At 46.8% G+C, this 21512-nt stretch overlaps 1 protein-coding gene across 2 annotated transcripts in view; it reads right to left on the bottom strand.

Moving 5' to 3' along the window:
• LOC144141879 (uncharacterized) overlaps positions 1-21512 on the bottom strand; it is a 90911-nt gene that overhangs the window by 24090 nt on the left and 45309 nt on the right. For both annotated transcript variants that reach the window (XM_077673355.1, XM_077673354.1), the window contains one exon: positions 20331-20420. In XM_077673355.1, the coding sequence (XP_077529481.1) occupies positions 20331-20420 (90 nt within the window). The remainder of the gene's footprint in view (positions 1-20330; positions 20421-21512) is intronic.

The raw sequence follows: 21512 nt of genomic DNA, 5'->3' as shown, positions 1-21512 counted from the left end.
CAGAAAATGTGCTAGTGCAGCAATAATGTTCTTCAGGCTGTTAAAAACTAGTCTTTTAAAACTAAAATTTCTAAATATACTTTTTGCTACTTTTTCGCCTGCGGGTGAAGTAATATGTCGCATATTCGTTAACCAAGGTATGTAAAAAATAATCTCAGAAGTCACTCTGTATGTGCGTTGTCTAAAAGTGAAGAACAAACTTGATACTAACTCGCTGTATCTAGAACAAAGCCTCGCTTGAATCCCTGGCCGTGCGAAATATGATGATGGTTGGAGTTTTTTGGCGCAAGGCCAGCTGGGGCAAAGAGCGCCAAACAAAAGTATCTTAAAAAAATAGTGGCTACTAAAGCCAGAACAACAACAAAATCAATTAATGGCAATTGTGATGGCTGGTGTTTAGGGCCAGATTAGATTATGCGTGATAGGAAATGAGGTTTAAAAACTTGACTTCTGACAAATACTCAAACACAGGTTTCACCGAAACAATGACATCGTCACCTAGAAAAAACGATGGATGTAGGGGAATATGTTGCCTGTAGAGTTTCCTGAAGTGTTTGTGTCTGTTGTGTGAAGTGCCTTGCACATGATTAGTATGTGCACTACGGATAGGGCCTCTCCGCACCTGCTGCACTGGGGTGTAAAGATCCCGTCAGCAGATACGAGTGCGTTGCATGGGTGTGCCCTATCCGCAGCCTACCCAAGGCGACTTCCGTGTGTCTGTTGTGTGAGTCAGCTGTGTACCGTCCCAAGTGTGGCTTTATTACATGTAGTTTGTTATTTGTCTATTCGTCCCAGAGTGTTTGCCATGTTCTGCGCAGGTGTTGTCTTATATGTAGCTTGAGGTCTGTGTAGGGTATCGTTTTAATGTCTACAGTGTTCCTGAGTGCAGCAGCAGCGGCCCTCTCGTCTGCCAACTCGTTCCCAGCGATCCCTGCGTGTCCTGGGAGACAGCAGAGGACCAGCTCATGCTTTTGTGCATACACGGACATGATAGTGCTGAATACAAGATTAACTATGTGGTTTTGGGGGGGCTTGTGCAATGACAGTGCGCGAACAACAATCAAAGAATCTGTATAGATGATGGAAATGGGGATCTGATTTTTAAGAATGTGTCGTACAATCAGTAAAATTCCTTACGCTTCTGCTAAAAAAATTGTTGTGTGCACGCTCATGGTTCTGGCTGCATTTAAATTAGGACCATGAGCAGCGCACCACACCATAGTGGAGCTTTTAGAAGCGTCACTATAAAATTCTGCACATGTGTATTAAAACTGCAAAGACAGAAAGTGCTGCAGTATTGGAGTTCGTGGTACCCGATTTTTGTCAAGTATCATAAAAGAAAGGTCGCACGATACAGGGCGAACTTGCCAAGGCGGTAAACTAATTGAAAAGGATGATCTGCATACATCTAAAAAGGAAGCACTGAGATCCGAGGCTCGCTGTCTCATTTTAAGTGAAAAGGGCCCAGGAACGGATGGGCGATTTACCAAGGGCAGAGATGTTGATGTATCTTTAAAGACAGGATAAAAAGGATGATTATTCAGCGACGAAATTTTAAAAGCATACAGCAAGTCCATGTACGTTCGTCGGTTCTCAAGGCTCCACTTATCACACTCGACATAAAGACTCTCGGCAGGGCTAGTGCGAAAAGCACCCGAGGCGAGACGAAGGCCCAAGTGTAGCACTGGGTCAAGAATTTGCAAGGCTGTCTTAGTCGCCGACCCATACACCACACTGCCACAGTCCAAACGAAACAAACAAAGCAGTATACAAGCGAAGCAGGAGTTCTTTGTCGGAACCATATAATTGGTGGGAGAGAACCTTAAATATATTCACTGTTTTGAGACATTTATTTTTAAGTTACTTGATGTGGGGAATGAATGTTAGTTTGTGGTCAAACACCACACCTAAGAACTTGTGCTCCTTGTTCACAGGAAGCGACACGCCAATGAGATGAATGTCTCGGTCCGGATAGACCCCGCGCTTCCTGGAGAACACAACCCGACTGCTTTTTACAGGATTCAATTTAAAACCATTCTTGTCTGCCCAGCCGGCAAGTTTCTTTACACCAAGCTGGACTTGACGTTCGCAGATTGACATATTGCATGATTTATAGGATATCTGGACGTCATCTACATACATGGAATAAGAAATTGTGGGTGGCAGTGCCTTACCAAGAGAGTTCATTTTTATTATGAAGAGAGTGCAGCTCAAAACACCACCTTGTGGCACGCCATTTTCTTGCATGTCAACCTTTGAGAGTGCACCACCGACTCTTACTCGGAACGTTCTGTCTGACAAGTAACTGGCAAGTGCGTTCAACATGTTACCCGAAACACCAAATGAATTTAGGTCACTAAGGATTCCATAACGCCAAGCGGTGTCGTATGCCTTCTCAAGGTCGAAAAACACAGTTAAACAATACTGCTTATGCGCGAAGGCATCCTCGATGTACGAGTCAAGAGCTACCAGTTGACCGTTCGTCGATCGCCCCACCCGGAAGCCTGCCTGGCTGCTCTCGAGAAGACCGTTGTACTCAAGGAAGCACACGAGCCTGCGATTTACCATCTTCTCGAAGAGCTTGCACAGGCAGCTTGTCAGGGCAATAGGACGGTAACTTGAGGGGGACGATGGGTCCTTTCCCTCCTTCAGGAAAGCTACAATTATAGCCTCCTTCCAAGAGTTTGGAATGTTCCCCGAAAGCCATATCTTGTTTTATAGGTGTAAGAGTGTTAGAAGAGTGTCTGTGTGCAGGTGTTGTATCATTGTGTATGCAATGTTGTCTGCGCCTGGAGCTGAGGGTTTACACGTGCTCAAAGCAGCCCTCAGCTCATGCAGTGAAAACTCTGAGTTATAAGAAGATGTTGACCTATTGCTATCTAGTATAGGCTTCTTTTAGGCCGTTTGTTTGTGTTTCATGTAAGTGTTTGTGTAGTGTGCTGAACTGGACACGTGTTGGAAGTGTTGTGCGAGTGTGTCAGCCTGGTCTTCGAGTGTGTCGCCTGTTGTGCTGACCAGAGGCAGGCTGTCTGTTTGTTGTCCTTTGAGTTTGCGTATTCTTGTCCATACTTTCCGTGTGTCTGTGTAGGAGTTTATGGATGGTATGAAGGAACGCCAACTCTGTCGTTTTGCCTCATGGCGCACACGTTTCCCTAACGCATTGGCCCGTTTGAACAAAATCATGTTACCCGACGTGGGGTACCGACGAAGGACACCCCACGCCTTGTTCTGGGCCTCTCGCGCCCGCCTGCAGTCCTCATTTTACCATGGCCTCCGCTGGTTGCGCGGGGCACCAAAGGCGTGGGGAATGGACTTTTCGGCGGCGTCGAGGATGTGCGCCGTGAGCAGTTGGGAAGCTTCTTCCACGTGTAGGTGTCCCATGAATGTGTGGTGTAGTTGGGATGTCTCTGTAAATGTATTCGAGTTAGCTCTGGCTTCATTAAACCTTTTATGGGAAGATGGACTGCTAGGGCCGGTACTTATATACGTTAATGAAGTGGGGAAATGGTCACTACCATATGGTTCCATGCCCACACCCCACTCAAGACATGGAAAGAGAATTGCAGAACCAATAGCCAGGTCAAGATGTGAGTATGTGTGGTGACCTATGTTATCGTATGTAGGAAGTTTATTGTTGAAAAGGCATGGTCCAGAAGATGTAAGGAATTTCTCTATCAGGCGACCTCGGGCATCCGTTCTGGAAGAGCCCCAAAGAGAATTGTGAGCATTAAGGTCGCCTTTAAGGATGTGTGGTTCGGCCAGATGGTCAACCAGCGCCTCGAAGTCGGAGCTCGTAAGTGCAACATCTGCAGGAATGTATATGAAGCATACCGTTATCAACCTATAAATATTATTGTGCGAACGGCTACCGCCTCAAGGATGGTGTTCAAGGTGACAGGGTGGCATGCTAAGGATTTCCGGGCGATTATGGCCACACCGCCAGAAGAGTGTGTGCAGCCATCCCTGTCTTTCCTGTATACTAGGTAACTATTCAAGAAATTTGTGTGTTTGGAATTGAGATGTGTTTTCTGGACACGCATTGAACTTGGCTGATTGGCATGCAGAATCTCATACACGTCGTCAAGATTATTCAGAAGGCCCCTGCATTTCCATTGAACAATATTTTCTCCTCCCATTATTATGTGTTCAGAGCTACTGAAGTGTGACTATTTATGTAGGGTTTTCCTAGGCTTGCACTCTTTGAAGGGGTTTTCTGGTCTTCTCTACTGACCTGGACGTCGCAGCCCGTTCCTTCCGCTGCGATGAAAGCCGGAAGGGCTCGACGTCCATGTCGTCATCTGATGGCAAGGGGGTGCCAAGCGGACTGGGCCCCCTTGACGTGGTACCCTTTCGGGCGTTCTTTGCCTCCGCTGCCAGTGCCGAAGGCGTGGGGAGCACGACAGATGGCACAGGCAGTGAGGCGGCAGAGGGGGTCGCTGCGACTGCCTCCGTCTCCATCTCCGTGCCCTCGCGTGTGGTATGGGACGGTGGAGCGGAAGTGGAGGATGCAGCATCACTCCCACCGGACGTGGATGCCACCACAGCCGCTGCTGGACCAGCGAGCGCTGCGGAGGCGGGTTGGGTTGCAAGAGGCAACCCAGGGGGGGGGGGTTGTCGGAGTCCGACTCTGGGTACTGGGTCCCCGCCGAAACAAGACGCTGCTTCGCCCCCCGGCGAGCTGCGTCGGCGTACCTGCCCAGAGGGAAGGAGGGGAACCTCTTCCGCGCCTCTGGCAATGTGATTTTTTCAGTGATTTTGAGGTTGATTATTTTTTTTCCATCTGGAACCTTTCACACGTGCGGGAGTACGCAGCATGAGGTCCATGACAGTTGCTGCCCAATAATTGTTGAGCCTGGCAGTTATCTGTATCATGATCTTGAGAACATTTTGCACACATTGTTTTGCCACGACAGGAGGTGGTGCCATGCCCGAACCGTTGTCACTTGAAACAGCGCCGCGGGTTCGGGATGTAAGGCCGGACAGAACAATGAATGAAACCCGCTTTGATGGATTCGGGGAGTCTGGAACGATCAAATGTCAAGATTATATGCTTTGTCATGATTGGCTTATCATCTCGCCGCATGGTGATGCGCCTCACTGCCGTCACGCCCTCACCTTTCAGACCTTCGAGCAGATCAGCTTCCGTCTCATTTATCAGATCTGGCTCAGAAATCACACCCTGAGAGCTATTGAGGCTACGGTGGGGTGTGACTCTGATGTCCAGATCTTCCATGTGATTCTGGGTAAGGAGGCTTGTGGCTTGCTGGGGAGTGTTCACCTCGACCAGAACTTCGCCAGTTCTGTTTCTTGGCTTGGAAAGACTTGCCAAGGATGCCTTCAAGGAATTTGGTGATAAGGAACAGTGACTGGGAGGAGATAGGATTTGACTTGTCAAGAGATTCAACAATCAAGAAGCGCGGATAGTTATCTGGCTTTTGGGATGCAATTGTTGGCAAGGGTGAGAATGAAGGTTCGGTGCGGCCCCTTTTCGGGGGCCGATCATGTCTGGGTGGGGGGGGGGGGTGGGAAAATGCCATATGATACATTGAAAAGCAGGAAGACGGGGGTACTTTCTTCTTTGACATTACCCTGGTACTCAAAGAGGTCCCGGAGCTCCCTGCCTGGTAGACAGGCAGGGAGCCCATCGGCCGGAGCTTGACCAAGGCTCCGACGGCCACCGTTCACGGCTTCTAACCCTTCACCTTTCAACTTCTAGCCACGGTAGGTGACAGCTTGGGGGCTCGGGGTACGCGGTGTCGCCACTCACCGTCACCAAGGTTGCTCAAGGTGCCCCGTGCGGGGGGCCATGCGAAATAAGCAACTTTGAAAGAATTTTGAAACCACTTTAGAACTAAAGAATGGGGAGTGCAAAAACTCCGCGAGTTAAACATTTCTGTACAGTTCGAGAATTGTGCTGAAAAGAAATATAAAACTCTGTGAAACAGGGCGGATACAATGTTATCGCACACGGTTGGTACAAAATATGCTGCTTAAAGGATCTGTCCTTTGTCAGCACCACATATATTCCAGCAATGCACTTGACTACCTTCATCTGCTCACTTAACGCGTTGCACTAGAATATTTGCATGGAAAAAATTAAACGGTTAGTCTAATTTTTAAAAACCTAACAACGTGTTCGGCTTCACTGCACTTACGTGTAGATTATTATAGCCACCTCACAGCTGCCCAAAGCTTCAAATTTTTTAAGAAGGGTACCTGATGGGCAACCTAAAAATAATGTTACGTGTCACACTTTTATCGCGCTATTTTTGGGATACGCCAACCCCTCTATATACTATGAATTGTTACGTGAAACCCCAACAGAATTTGGTTGTATCGGATTGTGTTATTACCGTCCATTAGTAGAAAACATACCCTTACAACATAATCCAAATAACAACTCGTCCAGAAAAAGACGGGTGTGCCCCGTGTTCGAACGTTAGAACAGCGCAAAGCACACTGATGGCGCGCGAAACGTCGAACATGAATGTTGGGTTATTATAATACCCTCATCTTCTGCAAACTAGACGCATGGTTCAATAGAATAAAATAAGGAAGTGTAAACCCACAAGTGTTAACCACACTTAGGGGTTAACACTTTCAAAGAACTATTGAGAGCGAGCTGCTACTACTACCAGAGATTTCTACTAGCGTACGCCGAAACATCGTGCACGCGCATTGCGGAAGGACGGGAAATGTGCAGTAATATCCCGCATGCGGTCATCTTGCTGTCATGTGTGCCTGGTACTGGCGCACTCCTAGCGCTGTAAAAGCGGCCACCCTTTCCGTTTCCTGGCAGTGATCTCGAAACCATGCAGGACTATAGGAAGACAAGCACGGGTGTGCTGGTAACTATGGCGTAGTACAAGTTAACTTGGATATTTACACGATTATAAAGAGGCAGTGATAGTACGAGCAAGTAAATATACTAGCAAAATTTTTTATCGCGATTCTATCGCGCATAGATGAAAAAGGTGACACCTCACGTATGTTACACAATATTTTAATGGCAGATGTGGTTGCAAAAATGTTTTCCCCACATAAACTAGCTGATGGAAACGTTCGGGATTTAAAATTTATTTACGGTCATTCTTTTTGACGTGATGGGTCATTAGTTCATTCACTGTTAATTTGAGAAATTTCGTGATATTCATCACCTTCTCGACAACGTCCAGGCTCCGGAATTGTGAAGACTTGCATACAAAATGGCTCATCATCGTTCACGTAAACAGCATACTCATACATGCAGGAGGGCAAATGTGGTGGTGCTCATTGGTACCCGTGCTGTCGCCAAATAAAATTACTGTTCACTTGACGGACACTTCATTGGTAACTTTTCGGAACCATAACAATGTAAACAATGTATATGAGTGCTGGAGAAGAAATAGGCACAACTGCTGGCTAATGAGTTGTCATTATTGATTGGGTGCGCGAAAACTTGCACTCGCGATAGTTATGGTTATTTTGAACTGGGTAGACTTCAATTTTGGAGACTCTCTGCTCTACGGCATGGCTGTGGCCATTAGAAACCAATTTTAGATTTCAGGCACCATGCAAGAGGAGACAAATTTGAAAAACACTTTTATCAAAAAGAGTACTTGTTAAATAGGGAACGTGCTCTATTGTTCGAAAATCCAGGTCCCAAAGGCGATACATTACAGGGGTGCGTAAGACGTTCTAAGAATTTTAAATACGAAGTTATAGGTTCTGCTCTGTATCTTTCTTTGAACTTTCTCGCCGCACCCGTGCTGCTTGAGCAGTCGTTTAGACAGCGCACTCAAGGCTCTCTGCTCTTCCCTGCAAAAGCTACGAGCATCTTTTCCGCCACTTTGGAACTTAACCACCTCAAGGTGACTTGTACTGCACATGAGACGACGGCAATATAACTTGACATAGAGGTGATATGAAGTTCGGGATCTAGTAGTTTACACTTTGGTTATTTTACTGAGAGGTAATAAGGCTCACTTGAACTTTGGGTATGTGTTCTGAATTAAAAGAAAACACATCACTAGTTCGCGAGATTATGCGCTGTGCTGCTGGTTTTGCAATGCATTCTTTAAACCTACGTAGGGGCGTGCAGAGCCTTTTTTAAGTTGATTCTGCTTCTGCTACTTTGTTTGCTTTCTATATATCTAGGTCCTGAATCTGGCAATCACATCACTCCCATTATTGAACTGTGTAATAACAATTGTTATTCAACAATTTGTAGACTTGGAAAGGTTTGTTTTGAGTGTAATTTAGGCATCATTATAACAGGCCACTTCTAAGGAAAGTTTTTACAAGTTTGTGTTTTTTGCAAGCGCAGTTCTATGTGTTCGTCTTTGTTCTCAAGGCGTGAGACGATAAATTTACTTTTGGGTTGAATAATCTTGGGAAGTGCTCAACAATAAAAATATTAAAAACGTGTTTCGTGTTTCAGTCTTTCTTTCACGTTTTAATGCGGGCCACTCTTGGTTCCTGCAGCATATTTCTTTTCCCGAAGTTTTTATAGTATTCCTTGCTTTTTCCATCCAAATGTTTGTTTCCTCAATTTCGCTGAACTTATAGTTCTTTTGTGGGAGTGTTTCAATTTGCCTCATAGTATTGTCCCCTAATATATTGACTCTCTGGCATATTATTGTCACTCGATCGACGCCTGCTGCGTGTGCCGGGCATCGTGTTAAAGTTACCAACTGTGGACATTTTTCTAACTGCGTCATCTTTTCCCGGTTGCTCATTTTGCTTAATGTCATTTGTTTGTTTCTGAACACCAGAGACCAGCGTCGTTTGTTCGATCCGTCATATTTTATATCATGGCGCCACTGTTTGTCCAAGAGACACCAGTGTGTTGCATTTGAAAGATAAAATTTCACGTCGACCTTTTTGTTTTCACCACTGTAAATAAAATATTGTTTAGTTCTGATGTTCTCAATATTTATTCTTGTGGAACAATGTTTTACTTTTTATGATTTATTACTATATGCCTGTCAGCACGAAACAGCTTTCCCGATGGCTTGAAGCTCCCTTCTTTGCCGAATTCGGAATTGTTCAAGTTTGCATTTTTTTTGCAATGTGTCTTTACCGTTCAAAGAGACAAAAGGTTCTTCGACTGGCATTTCGTGTGCCTTGATTGTCAAACCAATATTCAAACATATTGCTTTCAAAACTAGTAGTAGAAACCAAAAAGGCCATAAGGTGTTCCGCTGAAATGGCGAAAATAATGGCTAAATCGCGCAATATTTTTTATCTTCAAATTTGCATATTATTCTGTGTTAAGGTTCCTCAAGTGCTTGTCAAAATAGTCTTTTCAGAACCCTACAGAATATGACACTACTAATTAAGGAGGATTGTCACACCAAAACACCCGATTTTAAATCCACAACGCTGCAAATCGGCACAGTGTTTTGGTGGCAGCGCGTACCTAATGCGGCAGCAGCGGTAAAACTGCACGCTCTCGAATGTTAAACAAAATTTCAGGAACACTTCTCTTTTCCTTTGTATGTACACTTTGTGAGAAACTTTTGTGCAGAAATCAATATAGTATCAATAAAAGTTTCCCTTTTTTTACAAATTTATATCTATCTTTGCCGCTAGCGTTTTGGTATTAGCAATATCTTAGCTACGTTACCTGCAGCAAAAAAACTGAAACTGCAGTGACGTCGAAAGGTATGTAGAGCTTTAAGTAATATAAACACTTTTTTAGAGTTCTTACACGCCTGTTAAAACATTTCACATCACTACTAGCCATCAGCAGCGATTCTGCTTATAAATCTGCCATGACAATACCATGTGCTCATTGGCCTGCTTCAAAATACCTGCACAGGCATTAGGACCTACGACGTTCAAAAACTAGTGTCAGCCTGAACGTGGAATCGTGACAGTGGCAATTTTATCACAGAATAGATAATACAAACCGGTAGGTTCACTACAATAGTTGCTAACGCACAGACAAACATAGAGACGTTTGATGTTGTTTGGAAACTCAATGTCACCAATCAGTGGTTGAATGATGATGGAGATGCGCAATTACTGGATATATGCAAATGTAACGCCATCTCTCCAAAAACGCTGCTCCCGCAAGGACTGTCAAGAGCGGTGAAATTGCGCCACAAACTACAAAAAATATTCTCGAATTTTCTATATGTACCAAAAAACCATCTGATCATAATAAAAGCAGAAAAGACACAAATTGTGTCCACAATAAATTGTCTACAGCATAGATCGTCTCATTAAATATATATTCCAGGTACCATTGCAATCTCCCCGCTTCCCCGTTCCCACCGATGGCTCCGACTGCGAAACATGGAATGGTGCACCGAATTCAAGGGCTAAAAAAACTGCTGCTCTCACACAATATGCTGTTAAATGTGCCGCATTTACGCACATACTTTTCTAGAGCTACAGCATCATGCCCTACCGATGTATCTAAGAGATGGAAGCCCCCGTGTTCCTTATTTATGTCCCAATTTACGGTTTTTATCCGACATTTGTCAAACGATACTGATGGTTCTAAAGAAGACTAGACTAGTCATTTGTGTCTTACATCAGAATAAATTACACATTTTAACAAGTTGGTAACCGTATTTTCAACAGCATTGTAAATTGGTACTTTTATAGGTCAGAACATGCGGCATTAAAAATGTGCACCAGTTCTACTTGAAAGGCGACATAGTTTGGTTTTCCAAAAAACTCAGCAACAGGGAGATGATATATTGTTCTTTACCCAAATAGCAGTACAGTCAGCATGCTCGATTAAACTACTCGCAGTAAGCAGTCTTTTATGTTTGTGGCAACACTTATGCCACATTTTATAAGCAACACGCCTGACGGTAAAGAGTACTTTGTTTCCTAGAGAACACCAATTTTTCGTGCAATAATTGCGAAACAACGAAACAACGTTCAGCGTTCTGGAGAAAGCGCTTTAAAAGCATGGCTTGTTTTTTTATAAAAGCAATTGGTACTACATTTCATTTTCTTCTTTTCAACGCTCCCACTAGGCAAGCAATAAATTATTTCCCTATTAGATGGCGAACAGTGTAATGTTTGGTTTGCCATACCAGACATTTTGTGACGTTTGAGAACACAGGGCCGGGATTTATTTTTGAAACTCATAAAAGAAATATGTACAAAGAAAATTGAAATACATATTATCTAAAACCATTACTTGACAAAATGTAAGCTGACATCAAAATTATAACTTATTTTGGTAATCCATCTAAAATCAAATTATCCACAAGTAGTTCTTTCATATTTGAATTTTTCAGGCAAATCTGCAAATATTTTCTCTACTACCAGTGATTTATAATCTGTTAGTATTTTCCCGTAAAGCTTTATTTCCGGATGTTTGAGGTAGGTGGAAGCTATGGTGACTGAATAAATGCACCTATTTCACGTAAATACACTATTAGGGAAAGGTTTTGCATCAAGAACCGTTTAAAGCACCTATTTGATAAATATCATTACCTTTTTGTAATAAAAAGGCAGCCCTGACTCTAGACCATTCAAGAATGAAGTAAATACATAATTTCTGGTGTTTTCATTCTCACTTTTGTGCTCCTCTGATAAGATACGTTTTTATTACAACTCCACCTCATATTTGTTGTCTTCTTTGTTCCTTTTTTTAAGTGTAGAGGACGTCAGAGACTCGCCTTGTCGTCGTGGTCGCTCGCTGGACCCAAGTAGAGCCACACGATGTTCCGTCACAGCGGCTGTGATCGCGGATTTATCGAGATGCTTTGAAAGCCAAGCGGTTTATATTGTTACGTGGCGGCAGATGACACGAACCATGAGGTGATGAAGCGATGTATTTACATGACTATTTACAGGCAGCCATTGCGAGCCCAGGCTTGCTGCACCCCGCACCCATCTTCTTCCTTGTCATCTTTAGTGGTTGGCCTTGCTTGCGCGGGTATTGTCCTGTCCCGTGACATCACCTCCCCGGTCGATGAGGACCGTCCCGGTCGACGACGAGGCAAATTGACGATTGAATGCGGATGAGATGAAAAATGCAGTGACGAATCACTTGCCGCCACGGATGAGGATGACGGCGTTGATACTGCCTGGCCCAGCAACAGCAACGGCGTCTACCGTGACGACCCACCGAAGGTCCTCGAGCCACGTCGGACGGAAGGGCGGGGGAACACATCGTCGGCGTGTCTGGGTCGGCTCGTCTCAACTGGTCGTCGTTCGGTTCTTGCGGGCTGGGGACACGGGGCGGGGGACATCGTCTGGTTCTGGTCTCGACTGGGCTGGGGCGGCCCGGCGCGGCTTCGTTGTCCTTGGCGGCTGCGTCCACTTCAATGCGATGCGGTGCTGTGGCCAGGATGGGGATGACGAACCCGCACACTCCACCAAATGTTACGTGGCGGCAGATGACACGAACCATGAGGTGATGAAGCGATGTAATTACATGACTATTTTGATTGTAATGAACAATTGGAGCAGGGAACGGTATGTGCGGAACCATGGCCAATCTACGCGCGGGTGTGTGCTGCGGACCTGCAACAGTCATCATCAGTGCCCGTCTGTGCGTCTTGCAAGGTGATCTCTGGCTTCGCCGTTTTTTGAAGAGACTGCTCTTCCTCGCCTCTCGCTTGGACAACTGATCGAATTAAACACCATTGGAAGTTGATGTCACGGGACAGGACAATACCCGCGCAAGCAAGGCCAACCACTAAAGATGACAAGGAAGAAGATGGGTGCGGGGTGCAGCAAGCCTGGGCTCGGAATGGCTGCCTGTAAATAGTCATGTATATACATCGCTTCATCACCTCATGGTTCGTGTCATCTGCCGCCACGTAACAATATAGTCATAAAGGTTCGAAACTCGCGAACCGCTGGCGCTGGTCACACATCTCCCCTTGGGTCGCGCAGAAAAAAATGTAGGTATATTTGAGGTAACGTCTACGTAACTGGCACAGCCTGCGTTCATTTCGATAGAAACACTCGTTGGGTTGGATTTTACGCTGGTAATCGAAAAAAGGGGCAGCGCAACGCCTGCACGTGCGTGAGGAACAGGAGCAGAAAAAAAACAGAACTCCCGCTGACGCATTTTCAGGCATGTCGCGGTCGAACCCTGCGAAGGCGGAAAATTTGAATTGCATTGGGTGGTAACCGTGAGCGTAAAACTGCGGTACAACCCATTATGGCGAATAACTAGTGTGCACTTGCGACAGCTTTTACAGTTAGTATAACGCTTTTTTTATTATTCTATGCTGCTGCCCTCCGCGCTCAGAGCCTCTTCTTGCCTTAAGTGATCAATGGGCCTTCCCGTTTTGATAGAGATGTACGTAGCGCTATAAAGAAAAATGATATTCAAAAAGTATGACCTATCCTAACTGACAAAAAGGGGAACGTAGACCTCCCGAACGTACCTAAGCTTGTCAGAAGAAACCTTAACTATGTTCTGCAGTTTACTACATATTGTCGCGAAGCCAAAGCTGACACAGTCGTCCTAATGGGAAACGTTTATTGGAGCCAACTTGTGCTCACCTAACACCTCAAAGAGTACACAGGCGGTGAAGCAGCAGTCAACAAAATGACGTGCGTAAGCGAGCGTCGGCCAATCGAATGCCGCTGCGTCTGCTCTGCAGGCTTGTATGTTTCGCCCCGAGTGTTACTGGAAACGTCGATTTACATCCAGAACATTGTAGGTCAAGGAAGATTATTCTAGACAAGTGAGATTAGAGAGAAACGCCCTCCTATAAGAATGAGATAATAAGTGTGGCATAAAAATAAAGAATGATACCCGCGCTTCGCTTGCGACCAGATAACACATCCGGGCGCGGCCGGGCAGTAAAAACAAAACATAAATAAACCCAATGCATTGCTCGCGACATTACTACTTTTCTAAGAGTGCGTCGACCCGATGCAAAATGTAAACAGTCCGAACAAACAACATCAACAAAGAAAGTCCATCATCTTGCCCAGTTAGGTTTGAGGCGAACCACGTGGAGGATTTCGGGTTGCATTCGCCATCGGGATGTGCCGGAAACACCATCGGGGATCACTTGGTAGGTAAATTGGCCAACACGTTGTAGAATCCGGTATGTTCCGCAATACCGTCGCGAAAGCAGCTCACTCAGTCCGCGTCGTCGGATGAGAGTCCAAACCCACACACAATCCCCTGGGCGGTACTCGGCGTCTCGCCGTCGGAGGTTGTAGCGGCCGGCATACAGCAGCTGCTTGTCCGTTATACAAACTACAGCGAGCTGGTGGGCCTCGTCCGCACGTTGAACATATCCTTGGAAATCGGCGGTGAGGTAGTCGTCTTAGACGTGCGGACGCATGGCATCGAGCATCGTAGTCGGCCGTCTTAAGTAGACAAGCTCGAACGGTGTCATCGGCGTAGTTTCCTGGGTCGCTGTGTTTTATGCAAACGCGACATAAGATAGGACTTCGTCCCAAGTATTTAGTTCAACGTCGACGTACATAGACAGCATATAAGTCCGTTCGCTTAGGGGTGGTACGCCGTTGTTCTTCAGTGATCTGCGTTGCTGTAGCGTAAGATTCGTTGAATAAGCTCCGCGAAGAAGGCCGTTCCGTGATCCCGGATTACGAATTCAGGGGCTCTATGTCGCAGCACAACTTTGTTAATGAAAAACTTCGTGACTTCTTGTGCAGTCCCTCTCGGAAGAGCGGCCGTCGCTGCGTAGCGCGTCATGTAGTTGGTCGCTATGACAATCCACTTGTTCTCGGATTGCGACTTAGAAAACGGGCCCAGAAGGTTCATTCTAATCTGTTGGAAGGGCTCGATGGGACGGCGATTGACTGCAAATGTCCGGCGGGTCTCGTCAGCTGCGTTTTCCCTCACTGGCAGTCACGGCAGCTCCGAACGTAGTTGGTGATGTCAGAGGTAAGACGGGGCCAGTAGTACCTCCCCTTGATTTTTCCAATAGTTGAAGCTGTGTCGAGATATGCGGAAGACGGGTCGTAATGCCATGCTTCCAATAATTTGACACGAAGGTCCGCGGGGATAACAAGAAGGTAATTTGGTCTCGTTCCGCGGCTGAAATTCCTCTTCACGAGGACGGCGTTTTTTAGGCTGAGTGCTGGTAAGATGCGTTTGAACGCTTTAGGCACGGTGACGTTGCGTCCTTAGAGGTATGCTATCATGACGCGTAAGTCGGGGTCCGCACGCTGCTGGGCGGCTAGGTCTCTTTCCGTCACTACTCCAAAGAACGCGCTGTCTTCATCGGTGTCTTATGGTTGTCGGTCGAGGTGGGTGAGAAACAGGCAATCGACGTCGGAGTGTTTCCTGAGGGATTTATAGACGATTGTAACGTCGATTTCTTGCAGGCGCAAGCTCCACCTACGCACACGGCCAGAGGGTCCTTCAAGTTGGCAAGCCAACACAATGCTTCGTGGTCTGTCGCAACCTTAAACTGTCTTCCATACACGTATGGGTGAAACTCGAAATGAGCCAAATGATAGCCAGGCACACTTTCTCGGAGACAGAGTAGTTTTTCTCCTCTTTCGACAGACCACAGCTGTCGGAGGCGATTACCATTTCTCCACAGCATTGCTTTTGGACGAGGACGACAACCAAGCCTATATCACTGGTGTCTATGTGCATTTCCGTTTCCGAGTTTTCGTACAAATCAGCGAGTACGAGCAGGCTTTGCAGTTTTTTTTGCAGTCGAGGGCGTCGTCGATTTGTGGCAAGGGGGTACAAGTCCTTATTGGTGATTTTGTTCAGTCGCCGCTAGTCAACGCAGAACCTAATGGACCGTCTTTTTTCTCTATGAGTACGACCGGTGCGGCACAAGGGCTTTTCGATGGCTGTATACTGTCGTCGCTGAATGTATCGTCGACTTCAGTCCTGATGCCTCCCCGCTTGTGTGAAAAGACGCGTTACGTTGGCTGTCGGGTAGGTCGAGATCCATCTTCGGATATAATTCGGTGCATCGCTAGAGGTGTCTGACGTAATTTTGTGTTTGACGAAAAACACTTGCTCTAGCGACGCAGCAAATCCAGTATTCCGTGCCGATTTTTTTGCGGCAGCGCCGGGTTCACGTCGAAAGGAGGCGGCACCTTGGAAACATGTGCGCGCGTGCGTTCAATGTTGGCGACCGGAATACGCTTGACTTTCTTCTTGAGTTTCTTCTAGGAACGCAACTGCAGTTCCCTTGTTTAGATGCTGGTACTCCTCGTTCCCCCATATTAAAGACATATTAGTAGAAATTAAGAAGAAGAAATGGACGTGGGCAGGGCATGTAATGCGAAGGCAAGATAACCGCTGGTCATTTAGGGTAACAGAGTGGATTCCTAGAGAAGGCAAGCGTTGCAGGGGGCAGCAGAAAGTTAGAGGGGCAGATGAGATCAAGAAGTTTGCGGGGATAATTTGTTCACGGTTGGCACAGGACCGAGGTAATTGGAGAATAATGGGAGAGGCCTTTGCCCTGCAGTGGGCGTAGATAGGCTGGTGATGATGACTCCTCGTTCAAATTGGTGACCAAAATGTGGGATTTGCATTGCTTAAAGCGCGCTAGGCCTCTGGCGATGGAGACAGCCCGGTTGAGAAGCAACCTCTGGTCATTCTTATGGACAGCGTGGAAATCAGGAGCAGCATCTTCAGTGTATACGGTGATCATCAAGCTTGCGCAGGGTGGCAGGCTGACATAATCATCAGCGATCCCTACAGCAGCACGGCGTTCGCGGTTTGGTTCCGGGGTCATGGAGTGATTGGAGGAAAAAGATATCGACCTGGTCTGCAGATAAAATATTGCACCGTTGTCCGTCAAGAAGTGCATTACAGGAATTACTTCGCGGGAGCAGTGAAGCAAAATGACGAAAGCGGCAGCCTACGTGGTGTCGTCCATGGGGAAGCGTGATGTGCACGTTCCGCTTGGCGTTACGAAATGGCTTCCTGCTGTTCGTATGTGCGGACCGTTCCACCTGGTCGTTACTTTCTTCAGCTTACAATCGAATGACACCACTGATCACCGAGTAGTCTGCTCCCGTGTCTATGAGGGCGACTATATCAAAGCCGTCTATAGACACCTTGACGTCGGACGCCGCCTTCCTCGAGTTCCGTGTGCGTCGGGGTGTCGCATCTCGGCTTGTGCGTGTTGACGTTGGGGCACTGTGCGTCGTCGTCGTTGTCGTCATCTTCTCAGTTGCAGTCTCGGTAATGGCGGGAACACGTGGGGCCGCGTGGCTGTCGTCGTGTTCGGGTGTGTCGTCAGGATTAGGTCGGGTCGTCGGGATGTGCACATGTCGTGAGTAACAGTATTCGTCGAATCCTTGCGTCGTTGGAGAGTTTTCGTTTTTACGCCGTTGTGCAACTTCACCTCAAAAATTGCTTCCTTTAGTTACCCCCGCGTGGGCTGGGGGACCTCCCACATGCGAAGTGTTTGGCAACTGGTACGAGTAGGGTGACGGCGAACGGTTGCAACGGTCTGGTCCATGGCTGGTGTTGGACAGGTATTCTTCAATCTCAGCTGGGCGCTGGCCTGGTCGCGGGCGTAGTGCGTCGACGGAGAACCTTCGCAACCCGAGCCTGTTGTAGGGGCAGCGACGGTAGTAGTGTTTGGCATCTGCGCAGTAGTAGCACAGAGGACGTTTATCACACTTTCGCCATAGGTCTGTCTTCCTCGGCGTCTGGTTTCGCACTACCGGAGGTCGGGCGGGCGACAGTGGGTGGCGTTACGGCATGACCTCTTCATGACTTGTTGGAGCAGGGTGGGGTCGACTAACAGCCGCGGAGTACGTCAGAGCATGTGGCTCCCGGGGTTCTTCGGACGGCGTAGAAATTCCCAACGCTTGTGGCACTTCTTTATTGACGTCGGCGAGGGAAGAGAGTTGGGGCTTCGATGTCGGTGGACACGTTTCCGCAGCTCCTCTCTCACAGCTGCGCGGATGGTCTCGCGTAGGCTATCAGCCGGAATTCCAACGTGGTCGACGTAGTTTGCATTGGCCGCACCGACTAAGTCGCAGTCATACTGCTTAGCACGCATTTCGAGGGCCTGCTCAATTGTGCTGGCTTCGGACACGAATTCGGCGACAATTTCGGGCTGATGGCGGACAAGTCCAGCAAACAGTTCCTCCTTCACACCGCGTAAAAGAAGCGTAACTTCTTTTGTTCTGTCATTTCGGGGTCCGCACGGCGAAATAGTTGCTTCATCTCTTCAACAAAGGTCACGGCCCGTTTGTTGGAGTGTTGTGCGTGCGCCCTTTCAACATAAGTATGACTTGCTCCTTCCGCACGACGGTGGCGAATGTTTTCAGGAACTCGCTCCTAAATAGAGTCCCGTCAGTCAGGGTGCTTTCGTTGTTTTCGAATCCAGTTCCAGCTGCATCCTCAAAATAGAAGAACACCTGCCGAAAGCTTTCTTCATCATCCCACGGCGTGTTCCACTTTCTCCGGACAGCCCACATGGTCTTCCCCCAGAAATCTGCGGAACGATGGTGGTTCACGGAGCTGTTGCAAGACGATGGGGAGAGTAGCTTCATGCACCTACTTTTCGGATGAGGCTGTCTTCCTCTTGGTTTGTTCCGGTAGAAGCCCTAACTAGGCCGGTAAACCTTGTAGTCGGCGGGTTGGTCCGCTTGGGCTGGCTTGTCGTTTTCCAGAAGGAGCAGGGAGCATGTGGGTGCGTACCCAGCACTTCCACCAGATACCAAGAAGCCAAAGATGTCACTGTCGCGTTGAAGGAAAAACAGGCTTATTGGAGTGAACTTGTGCTCTCCTAACAACTAAAAAGAACAAAGGCGGCGTTGCAGCAGTCAAAATGTGACGTGCGTAAGCGAGCATCGGCGATTCGAATGCCGCGGCGTGTGCTCTGCGGGCTTTTATCTTTTGGCGCGAGTGTTACTGGAAACGTCGATTTACAACCTATCTTATCTCGAAAACAGGCGCGGAAAGACGTAGACTAAGAAGAGAAATACACCGGACGACGTGCTAACTAGCCTTGTCAGCGCTGGTGCTGATTCAGTTAGCGCTAACTAGCACTAACTGAATCAGCACCAACTCCCCCAACTTGCCATCCTGTTACATCCTATCAGTGCACATCAAAGAAGATTATTATAGGCAAGTGAGGTTAGTGCGAAACGCCCTCCTATCAGAATGAGATAACCAGTGCGACATAGAATTAAAGAATGGAACCCGTGGTTCTCTTTGGACACAGTTAACACTGCTGGGCGTGGCCGGCACAGTGCCGGAACAACATGTTTTTCTTTTCGTTTTTTGTTTCATTTTATACACAAATGTTCCGTTTCATTTTAGTTCCGGAACAAAAAATAGAATGGTTCGTAACGTTTCATAGCGGTTCGTGTTTGCACGAAATAAAAATGAGAGAAAAAATCAAAAAGCCATGTTTATTGACTTTTGGTAAAAATTAAACCGGTTAAATAGCACTCCCAAGGGAACACGAAACTTGAAGCACTTCTTCAGACACATCTTTTATGGCCCCGAACATGACCTCAGAACTGCACGTCCTCGAATACCCCTCACAAGTGCACACGAAAATTGAAGCACTTCTTCAGACACATCTTACGGCACTTATTAAGACCTCAGAAGCAGCACTTCCTCAACTGTGCTGGGCGAAAGACGAGACCTCTAGTCTGATAAATTAAACCTTAGCTAAACCTCAGCTCAGATAAATTAAACATGCTGACTTGGGTGGCTGGAACACCAAAGGCTACCTCCGCTAAAGAGCACAGTTCTGTTTGGCGTTCTCGGTGCTCTTCCCAAAATGCCAATACATTTGCGGTAATAGGAAGACGCGGTTTCTTTTCTAGCCTTTCAATTTCGCCCGCGATGGCGAGTGTACCTAGCTCACTTTTAGCATTACGATGCACACCAACCTCCCCAAGCATGCGCAGATCGCTAATCGGAATAGGTTCAGTCATTCAACCTCGAATCGCAAATCATGTGCACAAGTGCGCACGTACTCGAACGCACTTCGCAATCCAACCGAAAACCGAAACGTTTTTTTTTTTCGGTTCCGCTCCGGAACCGAATTATAAATGCCATATCGTTTTCGTTTTTGTTCCGGCCAAAAATATCGTTTTTTTTTTTGTTTTCCGTTTCCGATTTTAGTTTCGTTCCGACACTCTGCAGCCGGGCAGTAAAAACAGACCATAAAGGAACCCAATGCATGGTTCGCGGCAATATGCACGCATTTCAAATAAATACATAGGCCCCCATGAAGTTTCTAGTAATGGTAAATAGTTTGCTTTCACCCAGTATACAATATGTGGAAATATAGTGTTAACACACTGACGTCACTGTTGGCCGAAACAACCACAAATTTCGTGATAAAAGCACAAAACTTTGAGAGTGGTCTGTCGAATGCAGTGACACACGCGAGAAAAATGATCATCGTGTAATTTTTGCCAAAATGACTTACAAGGCAAGGCGTGCCTTCCGGGTAAGGTTGCATCTGTATTTGGTTTATTGAAGTGAGGCATTTGTAAGAGCAGCCTTTTGCATATCCAGCCTGCAAAAAGAAACAGTCATAAGCCTAAAGCAGACATGTTAAAAGATTTTAAAAGCGATGCTTCATACGTCTACATTCCAACGGCTTTTTTGGGTCAATAGAAAACTTTCCCGTAGAGATAAAAAAACCTACTTGCGCCGAAAGCAATCGAACTGCAACGAATAGAGATACTCAGCAAGATTGCGTTGCCTTACTTCTTCATCTCTGAGCCCACGCGAAGACGGGGCGACAGAAGGTGCACTCTCCGAGCACATTGTCGAGGGCGTTCTTAGCTCCACGTGATAGCGTCACGTGAGCTCTCGCGTCGTTCTGTGCTCCACCAACGGCACGTAGTTAAACGGAGCTCACAGCAATTCATGGCATCTGACTTCTCCTTATCTGCCGCCGATCTGGTGGCCCCGTCGCCGGCGGCAGAGACGGTGGAGAGGTGAGATCGTCTAACACCTGGTTTGAATTTCCTTGAATTTTGTAAAAAAAGGTTTCCCTCAAGTGTTTCACCAATACCACTCAACCAACCACCTTTCATGCATCATGCAGTAATTTAACCAAGCAAAGAATAGCCCTTTCAAGCGATAAAGCGTGTGGTTAGGTGCTGTTCACTTGTAACTGTTTTCACACTATGTAGAGTCAGGTGTGTAAATAGAAGTGACGTCACATGGGTAACCGTGGTGGGTGTCGTTTCAGCTTCGCACTGCAATCACCTTCACAGTGTGGATTGGGGCGCAGTTTTATCAAAAATCGATGAAGCGTGACAACGTACCTTTGCATAAATCCTTTGAGGCAACAGTTATTGTTTGAAATTTAATAAATGACTCAGCTCGTACGTGGTTGTCCGTACCAGGGACATCCGTTCAATGAATCAGGCACAACGTCCTATGAAGTCAGCGCGTTTTACTCCTTTACCGTATTACTCCTTTCACGGAACCGTGAAAGGAGTAATACGGAGCATCCCACTGTAGGACACGGAAAAAGATATACAAGAATTACTCGTGCACGAGCACAATCCCACGGCGTTACAGGCGAAACGCATTGGCAACACCAGGTTGGTGGTGATCGCCTTCTCGGGACACAAAGTGCCCAACTACATCCGGT

Source organism: Haemaphysalis longicornis, unplaced genomic scaffold, assembly GCF_048455015.1.
Source record: "Haemaphysalis longicornis isolate Haplotype H1 unplaced genomic scaffold, Haemaphysalis longicornis Haplotype H1 scaffold_6, whole genome shotgun sequence".
Classification (NCBI taxonomy): Eukaryota; Metazoa; Arthropoda; class Arachnida; order Ixodida; family Ixodidae; genus Haemaphysalis; species Haemaphysalis longicornis.
This window is presented reverse-complemented; position numbering and strand designations above follow the sequence as displayed.